Genomic DNA, 10,985 nt, shown 5'->3' on the forward strand with positions numbered 1-10,985 from the left:
ATTTACATGTGAGCTCGAGACGCACGCGACGTGAAATTTTACGCTTCAGCATATTCAGATTTCTAACTCTTGAAAATGCAATATTTCACAATATGGGTAACTTTTCAACATGCTGTCCAACTAACCAGTAAACCAGAACCTTGGCCCCCAAAAAGAAATCTTATTCTTCTACAATCCAATTGATGTAGGCTTTTTTCGGGGTACATAGAACTGTGACAGTTAAATTTATTGTGATTGAGCAAGTATCCTAACCTCTGAATGCTTTGATTTTGCCTGTAAGTATTATAATTTAATGTGGTAAAAAAATTAATACGCGAAACAGTAATTGCAAAGGTGCAGTTTAAGATACAAACGCTCCTTATCCTTATCCACGCCAACGACAATAGAGGGGCCCAGTGATAGGGGCATCATTTCTTTTTTATTTATATTCAAGTTTCCTTTCATGGTCAAACTGGGATAGAAGGTATTCAACTAAAATTTCCGTATTTAGTTCAATTGCAAGTGCTCCAAAACACTGAGAAAGAAAAGGAGATTATTTTATTTGCTATATTGATTGAAGTTGCAAGTGTTTTTCACTCTCATTTATTTTAGCAAATCGCTTAACACGATGAAACAAGGAATGAACATTGTAAATCTGATTGCAAATTCCCAGTCTATCCGTTTCATTCTAGAATGGGCATCCCAAGCGATTTTTGTACACATCAAGCTGCTCCATGCATTTGTACCCAAGTAATGCCAAGGAAGGCAGACTTTCTAACATTTCCGTTAAAATTTATTGGAGATAACGCAACCGTGACTATGAAATAAACAGTTTGAACCACAATTTAAGATAAACTTCAACTAATAATAGATTGTGTTGAAGAGTGCCCATATGCATCAGGATTTTCGGTTGAGAAAGGTCCCTTCTCTTTGACCAGTGAACCCTCAAATTCAGGCAAGGCAAGAAATACACTACCAAGCACCAGGGGTAAAATTTGAGCAATAATACATTTACACACATACTGAAGCTCATAAAATTTTATGGCCCAAACACGGCAATCAAAACTCAACTAGTGGGTTTCTTCCACGGATTATACATGGAAAGTTCTCTCCCAATATTCCCTCATCCAATTCAATCCTCCCTAATCAAGTTTTCATACTTGTAATCGTCATTTTCCCTCTAAACCCTCTGTCCATCACAGCTTTTGAATGAACAAAGGTAATAATATATTGCAAATCACATCAATTCACAATACTGCTATAAAACTAAAGATGGGTGAAGCAGACGCATGGACCGCAGAACTCCTGCCTCCGGAGCTGATAATTGACCTTCACTGATTCCTCCCGAGTCAGACATAATCTCCCCCATTCAAGTATTCCATTCATCAATTTAAGCATTTAGATTGTAGAAACAAGGAAATCCACTTCATAGGAAGTAATCTGGTGCCGGTTTCTTGGCAGGTGTCCCTCTTGATTCCTACATCCCATTAAAATTACAAATTTAAAAACCAATTTTAACAAACCTAACGCATTTAAATTGCCACAGGGAGGAAAAATTCTAAAGCATCATATGGTAGGGAAGAGCAAGAAACACCAATTGTTTGTTTAAACACGGAAAGATAGTGCAATCCAAATGAAAACAAAAAAATATATACAAATAAATTAAAGCTCACTCTCACAGTAGTGAACCAAAGGTCATTTTAAAAGCACATCCGTTACCACATGAATCAATGGATTTGACATAGAGGATTTAAAGCTAATATTGCTACTATTTGAGGAACTTGTTATAGCTCACTAAGTCACTGTGTATGGAGTTTATAAACGCAATATATATCAAGTGATTTTGCCTACAAACCTGTGGAGCAGCATCAAACACACGGAACTGCTTATTAAGATTTCCATCCAACTCCAGAATTGCAGCCACATTGCCACATCTGTGAAAAGGATGAAAAATGTCTTACTAAAATCATCAGAACACAAACAAGAACACACCTTTTAATTGATTACATACCTGTAGCAATAATTTGGAGCTGACCAGACAGTAACTATCTGGTTATTGAACATCCATTTATATCCTTCCATTACCAACTGATGAGCACGACATATATAGTCAATGTTATTGGAGTGGTTAAAAGATGTAACAACACTGCCACCAAATAAGAAACCAGCACCACGGGGACTCAGACCCCATCCATCCACAATATCTTCAGGATCTGACCATAGGAGGTCACACATGGCACCGTCATGAGGTACTTCTTGCTTCCGATCAATAGTTCGTATCTAGTTATGAATGATGAATAATTATAAATAATATTGCTAATATAAAATCTAAAACTTCAAAGACAAATAAATTAGGATAGAATTTCTAACTTGATCCAAGGTTGAAATGGCAGGAGAAAGACCACCATGAACACTGAAAATCTTGTTTTCAATTAGGGCGGACAAGCTGCAGGTTGTTGTTATCAACATAGGAAAGTTATTAGGGGAAGCTGTAAGTTAAACTAAGTAAATCTGTAAATGCAGTTAGGTTGTCTTATAAGCAACTAGATACAAGAATTTGTCCATTTTAACCTCTCTAATTTTGGTTACTTCTATACACAAGGAGTGATTGAAACACATTCTCTGACACCCTTATCAAAACTCTCAAGTCAACAAGGTTGTCAAAATATAGATCCTACCTTGACTAGGTATGGGTATGAATGATAATAAACCATGAGATCATAGAGGGATCTTAAGATCTTACCAAAAAATATAAAAATTATATTTTAACATAAAAATTATCATGATATAATTAATTAATACATGTAGGAATATCACAGAAATTTAGGTAAGAATTTACATTTACTAGTTATTGTAAATATTTCGTTTTTTGTATATTTGATAATGATTATGAAAAGGCAAGGAAAAGAGAGCAAAAGTGTACAGAACTGATAAGACAGTCTAAAGATCTAAAAGACATACTTTAACCAAAGGCCTAAAGTCCAATCCATGGGTTTTAAGACAAATAAATAAGAGCAAAGAGGGAGGGAGATCAGATCAGAAACACTTGAAACTAGAAGTGGAGAACAGAAATACTAAACAATCAAATGCCAGACACTACAAAAAACAGTGAAACATTCTAAATGCTCCAACCCAGGTCAAAATGAGTTTGAAATGAGAACAGAGAATAGAAGACAAACAGACAGAAAGGAAGAGAGAAGAGAAGTGCGGCTACTGAGGTCAAACACAGAAAACAGGGAGAACTCTCAGTCTCAGGTAACCCAAGCCTAAATGAACTTGAAAGAGAGAATAGATGGAAGAGACAATTTCAAATAGAGGGATTGAGGGCTCGAGTGAAGAAAAGGGGGAGAGATTAGGGCAAAAATCTGAAAATTTCCCAAACTAGGTCATGAAACCTAACCCACAATTTTGCAGCTCTGCAACTCATTGAGGATCATCGATTCTACAACCTCAATCTTGCACAACAATCCCTCTCCCCTGTGATTTTATATGTGATCATGCATGGAATTTCCACAAAACACATAGGATTGTATGATCCTACAAGTTCACAAATTTGATAATAGTGCTCTGTCCATTGCTAAGCCAATTCCCATGTGCGTCCAGTTATAAAATACACAGAATTTACCTAATAATGAAAAGAGTGCCAAAAAAAAGAGTATTGAAGAGTGTATTGTTTGCATTTACCTTCTATGCTTGTAGAAATTCTTCAAGCAAGAATTAGACAGTTGGAAGAAAAGGAAAGAAATAATAGTCCAGAAGGAGTTGCCCAAACAACAGTTTTGCATAAAGATGAACAAAAAATTTTCTTTGTAGAAAAATCATTTCAAAGAAATAGCAGGCAACCCCTCTAGGCCATTAAAGAATGAGACACTATACAAGAGAGGAATTAGAAATGGCATGGCATGGAAAATAAGCTGCAGTGCAACAACCATTTCAGGAAATTTATATTATATCGGGCATTGCACTCTTCTGGAGAAGTAGCTCCCATATGCAGGACTCAAAGCAAGTAAAATTTATATTAATAGTAATATCTCAATCTGATTTATGCCACCCACAGAAACTATTGTATAAAATCTGTAATCTATTAGATATTAGCAAACCTTAAGTAGTCGAATATATCAGTACAATATCTCCACACATTGACTGAACCATATTTTCGAAGGCACTCATCATAGAATCCATATACCTGTCAAGTGATGGATATTGCATAAGGATTCCGGAGCCATAAAATGTAGAAAAATTTTCAGTGTCTTTTCCCCCACTTTCCCCCATTAAGTCTATTAAAAAGATTTACTTTCACTTCCAGTTTAGCTGATGGACAAACCTGTGTGATCTGCCGGCTTTCATGGTTTCCCCTAATTAGAGTAATTCGATCTGGATACCTCACCTGATTGTATGTCATTAATTAGTTACATAAAGAAGGAACGATATAAAAGAGGCATAATTAAGAGGATAGAATGAATGAGTAGTTCTACATTCGACAGAACCTAGCTGTCAAAGCCAAAAACCCTTCCAAAGCATTTTATTCTCCTTTTCACAGACAAAACCTTGATATCAGGCTGGATTGATAAAATATTAGCAATAATAAAGCATCCTTAGGCAGATTTTCACATTTCATTACTCATACCATCCCATACAAAGACTTGGAAGAGATTTATTCCAACAATAGTAAACTGTGTTCCCGAAAAAAAAAATATTTAAAGTTCACTCCAAGACAACATATGCACGAATCACCAAGCTCACAACTATGATGCTATAAGACCACATTTTATAATAATAATTGAACAAACTGACTGAAAAACTTTTGAAACTGTTACAAGGCGGCCGAACATAGATCCAACAACCACAGAAAGCATAAAATATAAACATAAAAGATAATTCAAAATAACCGCACAAAATGCTTCTAAGTTCAAACTTCCAGTGTTATCACAAGAAAAGTTTTTGAGATGAGAAAAAAAAGATTATCACCTTAAGAGCGAGCAGAAGCAGAAATGTTTCAACGGAGTAAAAGCCTCTATCGACAAAATCCCCAAGGAATAAATAGTTAGTTTCGGGGCAATCACCTCCTACTCTGAAAAGCTCTTTCATATCATAAAACTGACCGTGTATATCACCGCATATCTACACAAGCAACAAAAATCATGAGATGAAAATCAGATAAAGGAAAAACAACAATAGTGATTACTACACGTGGCATTTATAACAAGCCCTAGAAAAAATGAAATTGCGAATAAAATAGTTGTTAAGTAATAATCATATTGTAGTAGTAAAATGGAAAGGGAAATTGTAGAGAATGAAGTGAAATGTATTATTAGGTAAATTGAGAATGAAAAGAGAGGAATGAAGGAAAGAGATAGCGACTGACGGTGACAGGGGCGTCAACCCTCTGAACGTTGCTCTCTTCGACGAGGATTTCCATGGCTTTCAGGCAAAGCGCTTTCACTTCCGATTCCTTCAGAGGCTCGCACCTCTTCAGCTGCTCTATTTGCCTGTCTAGGTCTGACATCTCTCTCTCTCTCTCTCTCTCTCTCTACAGTTCCTTCTTCCTCCTCTTTCTTCCCTCTCTTCTGCTTCTACTGCTTCAATTTTCGCTTTCTTTTCCAATATAATTCTAACTTTACTCACTCCGTTCCTTTCTTCTTCATTTCCTTCATTTTTTTTCTCCGCTGTAAAAAAAAAACAGGGAAAATTTAAGATGTCGTCAACAAAACCTAGCACAAAGCTTTGTCACCATTATTCCACTTCTGTGTACCAAAAAAATAATAGTAATTAAAAATAAACCCCTTAAAAAATATGAAGATTATTGATGTAAAATATTTGTAATATAAAGTTTATTAAATAATACGAATACTAATTCGCGTTTTAATTTATTTATCATTTATTTTATAATTTCTCTCCCCTCTCTGATTTTTAACTTTTTTGCAATTTAAACTCAGTCATGTATTCTTATATTTTTTTGAAAATAATTTAAGTGAGTTGTATTCCAAAATGATGTCTTTCAAAAAAATTTATAAATCGCTCACTGACAGAGTTATTATATAAAAATTGAATTTATAAATGGAATGAATTAGTATTTAAAATTGAAATGTATAAATCAAACAAATTAGTATTGCTCTTTTGACATAAGTGAATGGCGTGTTAAATGACAAGTATAAGCGAATGACACTGTTAAAGAGTTAACAGTAATAAAATTATTTAAAACACACAATTAAGTAGCAATTATATCCATGTATCTTGATAAAAATCATAATAAGAATTATTCAATTCCTTTTTTAAAAATTAAAGTACGTAGATATATCACAATAAAATTATTTAGCGAGACTAAAAGACGATTTGAATATTTTAAAATATTATACAAATTAATACATGGTGTTTCAAATCTAAGAAATTGAATTTAAAAATTGAATTTCTTATTAATGAGTAAAGATAAAATAATAAGACAATCTTATCAAACATAAATTAAAATAAAATAAGTGCAATCATTGAATTAAATTATTGAACTATATATAAGGATTTTGTCTGTTGATGTGGCTCTCATTGTAGAAAGTGACATGCTCAAGTGTGTATCCAACCTTTAAGGCAAACATAATGACACGATAATTGTAAGTTTTTTGAGAAAAATTAAACACTAAGGGATAGTTTAAATTTTAGTAAATAACAATGAAAATATAAAACATGAAACATCTACACGAAACTAAGAACTTGACTATGCACGTCAAAGAGAAAACACCCAAATAAAATTATAACTCCTTTCTATTGCAGCCACGAAGATGACAAGTAACAAACATTAAACTTTCTACATATATAAATAGTTAGGCTGAATATAATATTGTCTAATTAATATAAACTGTTAAATATAATAATAAAGTACATGTGAAATAATTATTATTAACAAGATTTTAAGTTTTATCTCTCACTCATCCGACATGTAATCAGTTTTTCATTTAGCTTCATCCACTTTTTCTTTATCGTTGACCCACCTTTGTTAGTAAGCTTCTTTGTGCTCCTCCCCCAGCTTCTTTATCACGGAATTTAATTTATCTCCCAATTATTATCCACATTAATGTAAATATAAAAATAACCTTTCAAAAAATGAATAACTTTAAAACTTCGCTTATATTTTTTTAAAGAATTTTGATAACCTTTGCCTTTAGAATTAAGTTTAAATATTTATAAATATATTTTTTTAAATAAAATTTTACTATTATTAGTTACTTATTTTTAATCTTAAGAATTGATATAATAAAATACTTTTTTTTAATAACAATAAATTGTGTTTTTATAATGATTTATATAGAGTTTCTGTATAAAAATTGTGAAATTTTTAACTTTTTTAAAACTTCTTTTAATATAATTATTATGATCGATACATTATTTATAAAAAGTTATAATTGCATTTATGATTTTAAGTGTAATTTAACAGAAAATAAATAGATTACTCTTCAAAATATTAATAAGATATGTAATAATTAAATAAATACTGTATAAAACTTTGATATTTTTAAGCCATCAATGATAAAGAATCTAATATAGATAATTTATATCCAATCATAAAGTTAAATTTGGTTGTTTAGTTTACTCTTTTTTTTTTTTTAAATATATTCAATAAAAATTAGTTCTACTAATAAAAATTGAATTCATATTTTATAATATCACAAGCTGAATATCTTTTAAACTTTGAATTGTGTCTTAATTTTTAAGAGTCTTCTAAATTTAACTTATTTAAATTTTTTATTAAAAATAAATAAGTATATACAACATGAGACAAGTTTTCTTAAAAATATTTTTATCTTTAAAATCTATTTCATTTAATTTTTTTTATAAGAAAAAAATAAATATTTTTTTATCTTTATTATAAGAAATAAATTATAGATTCAAAATGTATTGATTGTTAAATTTTTTTTATATTTTTATTTTATAAATATCATTAAATATATAAATTACTAATTATATTATTTAATATTATAAATATTTTTAAAATAAAATTTATATTTATAAAAAATATAACTGACTTAATTATTTTCTTTCATTTTTATAATTTAATTTTTTATTTTTTATAAAAAGTACCGAACGTAATATTTCGCAATAAATATTATGACAACCGGAATGAATGAATTTTTTCTGTTCTCTTTAGGAAATGACCATAATCTTGATAAGTAAAAATTTTAAAAGTATTGATAAATTTAAAACAAAAATTGTATTATAATAATTTTAATAACGAAGAAATGAATAAAAAATAGGAAGGATTCGGTAGAATGTATTTGGCAGTAATACAATATGACATCTACCGCTCGTTTAATATAACTATTGAAAGAAATTAACTTTTAAATACTCTTCACATACGCAAATGTATATATATAATAATTAGGATTTTGTTTTTCTGATGCGGAAGCAAGTGGATGTGCAGAACACAGTGAAGAAAGGGATAGAGAATGATGCGTAAAAGGACAGCGAAAACGACGCCGCAGTGAATTCAGGTTCCATTATCTCGCGAGGTAAACGACGGCGCCTGTTGGTGGTGGTGCCGTACGCATCATTCCATTCATCGTCATCACCACCTTCCTAAAACGACGTCGTATCCATCACCCCTTGCCTTTCCTCTTTCTCACCTTCACTGTTGTAGCTTCCCAAAAACGGTAATTCCCTCTCCGATCGTTTCCCTCTTTAACTCTCATTCCAACTACTTCCCATTATCAGCACAATTATTCTTCTGAATCTTAATCTGCTTTTTCTTTGTTATGATCATTCACTGAGAATGATATGCTTTGTGTCTGATTATGAGTTTCTATCTCTCTCTTACTTTTGATAATTTTAGACTGGTTTAAACACGGATACTGGTAAATTGTGATCATGTGATCGTTTTATGGGTTTAACTAAGCAAGTAGAACTTGTCTTGTGTTAATCTTATGCACTGGAACAGTTTTCTTCTATCGTGTTTCATGCTGTGTTGAAAATTATAGGCCTTTCTATTTTTATTTATTTCACGACATCTGTTATTTGTTGTGTTATTTTTCATTTCTTTTTCTACAAAATCGCGATATTTATTTGGTTTTTTCATTGATTTTTCTCTCTTTCAGGTCAATGGCATCTTCTTCAGACTCGTGGGTGAAGGAATATAATGAAGCACAGAAACTTGCTGATGATATAAGTGGCATGATTTCTGAGCTGAGTTTGTTTCCTGCATCTGGACCAGAAACTCAGTGTCATTCATCTGCTATAAGAAGGAAAATTACAATATTGGGAACCAGGCTTGATAGCTTGCAATCCTTTTTGTCAAAGCTTCCTGTTTCTGGGAAGCAGCCTATGTGAGTGTGGTTTTATTGATTAATTTAGAAATCACGATGGAAGTGGATTAATAACATTGTTAATATTTATTTATTTTTTTGCTTTTGATTCTTTAACTAGTGTATGTTGGTAGAAGAGGCAATGTCTTCGATTCAGCTGTGAAGGTTTATGATGAAGTTTGCGTTATTGTTTTATGAAGTGTTTTTCACTTCAATGATGCAGATCTGAGAAGGAGATGAATCGTCGCAAGGACACGCTTGCGAATTTGAGATCAAAAGTTAACCAAATGGCTTCCACATTAAACATGTCAAACTTTGCAAATAGGGATAGTTTGCTTGGGCCAGAAATAAAACCAGATGCAATGAGCCGAACAGTTGGCCTGGACAACAATGGAGTTGTTGGACTTCAACGGCAAATTATGAAAGGTCGCTTGATTGAATTGTTTGAAAATATATTGCTTTTAGTCTGTTCTTTGGATCTTATAGTGCATTGCTATTCAAGCAGAACAAGATGAGGGCCTTGAGAAATTGGAGGAGACTGTGGCAAGTACAAAACATATTGCTTTGGCAGTGAATGAGGAGCTGGATCTACACACTAGGCTCATTGTATGTTCCCTTTGTACATTAATTTTCGTTCTTCTTTTCCCTCCCTTTCTAAAATTGAATCTTTTCTTTTTCATCTGCCAGGATGACCTGGACCAACATGTAGATGTCACAGATTCTCGGCTTAGGGTAACACTCTTATAGTAACTTCTATTGGGACCAAATCTCTTTGTTTAGTCATATCAAAGTTAAATTATGTTCATATTAATATTGTAATTAACTTATAGCATATCTTTTATGTTTCTGTATTGAAAACAGCGGGTGCAGAAGAACTTAGCAGTTTTAAATAAACGAACCAAGGGTGGTTGCTCCTGCCTGTGCATGCTTTTATCAGTGGTTGGTATAGTGGTTTTGGTTGTTGTCATTTTGCTATTGATAAAATATTTGTAATGATAAAAATACCCAATTTGGCAAGCGTAACATTTTGTCTCTGTTTCTGGACGTGTGCATCATAACTGGGTTTCGTGATTTCTGTTGATACTTTTCCAAAGAGAATTTGTTGAGGTTGTGGAAGATGTTGTATTGTAATTGCCTAATTGGAATTTTTAAGCGTTTAAATAACGTGTGTTTTTCCCTTGTGAAAATATGAAAGTTAAAGTTACTGGCTGTAGTGTCAACATGGTTGAATTTTTACACATTGCTCTATTTAGTTAGATTTTGCTCAGTGTTATGTGCATGACTGCCATTAATTTCATCGAGCAACTTCAATGGTCCCACCACGAGTTGGTTAAGTTAAATTTCTTGAGTCCCATCATAACACATCAGTTCTTTTCATTTTATATAACTTTGAGCAATTTTTTTCTCTGATGGTGTGGTTCTAAAAAATTTATTTGAGCTTATTTTATTTCTATTTAAACTTTAAAATTTTAATTTTAGTTCGGTAAATTTTCTTTCACCTACTCAAAACTTTATTTGTACTGTTTTTTTTTTTTTCCTCGATTGCATCTCCTTTCTTTCCCAGTGTCATCTCTCTTTTCCTTTTGCTTCTCTCACACTCTTCTATTGGTTTTTCTTCCTCTTCCTTCCATCTCACCATCACCACCCTCACACTTTTCTCACTGTCGAATGGTCCCACTCTTTCTGTGTCGGCAGAGCATTCTGATGGTGGCTTGCCCACCT

General features: G+C 32.2%; 2 protein-coding genes across 4 annotated transcripts; one reads left to right on the forward strand and one right to left on the reverse strand.

Moving 5' to 3' along the window:
• Positions 1-840: 840 nt before the first annotated feature.
• LOC113845999 (serine/threonine-protein phosphatase PP-X isozyme 2) lies at positions 841-5,720 on the reverse strand. The gene is made up of 8 exons (XM_027473790.1): positions 5,345-5,720; positions 4,948-5,100; positions 4,304-4,366; positions 4,080-4,165; positions 2,350-2,425; positions 1,991-2,259; positions 1,835-1,913; positions 841-1,456 (listed from the first exon to the last, which is right to left on the reverse strand). Exons 1-8 carry the CDS (start codon positions 5,483-5,485, stop codon positions 1,406-1,408), a joined length of 918 nt encoding a protein of 305 aa, XP_027329591.1. The 5' UTR covers positions 5,486-5,720; the 3' UTR covers positions 841-1,405.
• Positions 5,721-8,354: 2,634 nt separating this feature from the next.
• On the forward strand, positions 8,355-10,473 carry LOC113845821 (syntaxin-51-like). 3 transcript variants are annotated; one of them, XM_027473424.1, is made up of 6 exons: positions 8,355-8,615; positions 9,057-9,284; positions 9,487-9,689; positions 9,769-9,869; positions 9,951-9,995; positions 10,125-10,473. In XM_027473424.1, exons 2-6 carry the CDS (start codon positions 9,061-9,063, stop codon positions 10,254-10,256), a joined length of 705 nt encoding a protein of 234 aa, XP_027329225.1. In that variant the 5' UTR covers positions 8,355-8,615; positions 9,057-9,060; the 3' UTR covers positions 10,257-10,473. The 3 variants fall into 3 exon arrangements, with proteins under 3 accessions (XP_027329225.1, XP_027329226.1, XP_027329227.1); XM_027473425.1 differs by having other exon boundaries at positions 9,077-9,284; positions 10,125-10,339; XM_027473426.1 differs by lacking the exon at positions 8,355-8,615 and adding an exon at positions 8,687-8,816 and having other exon boundaries at positions 9,077-9,284; positions 10,125-10,339.
• The last annotated feature ends 512 nt before the right edge of the window (positions 10,474-10,985 follow it).

The sequence above is a fragment of the Abrus precatorius genome, unplaced genomic scaffold, assembly GCF_003935025.1.
Source record: "Abrus precatorius isolate BTA unplaced genomic scaffold, Abrus_2018 Scaffold8, whole genome shotgun sequence".
In the NCBI taxonomy this organism is placed as follows: domain Eukaryota; kingdom Viridiplantae; phylum Streptophyta; class Magnoliopsida; order Fabales; family Fabaceae; genus Abrus; species Abrus precatorius.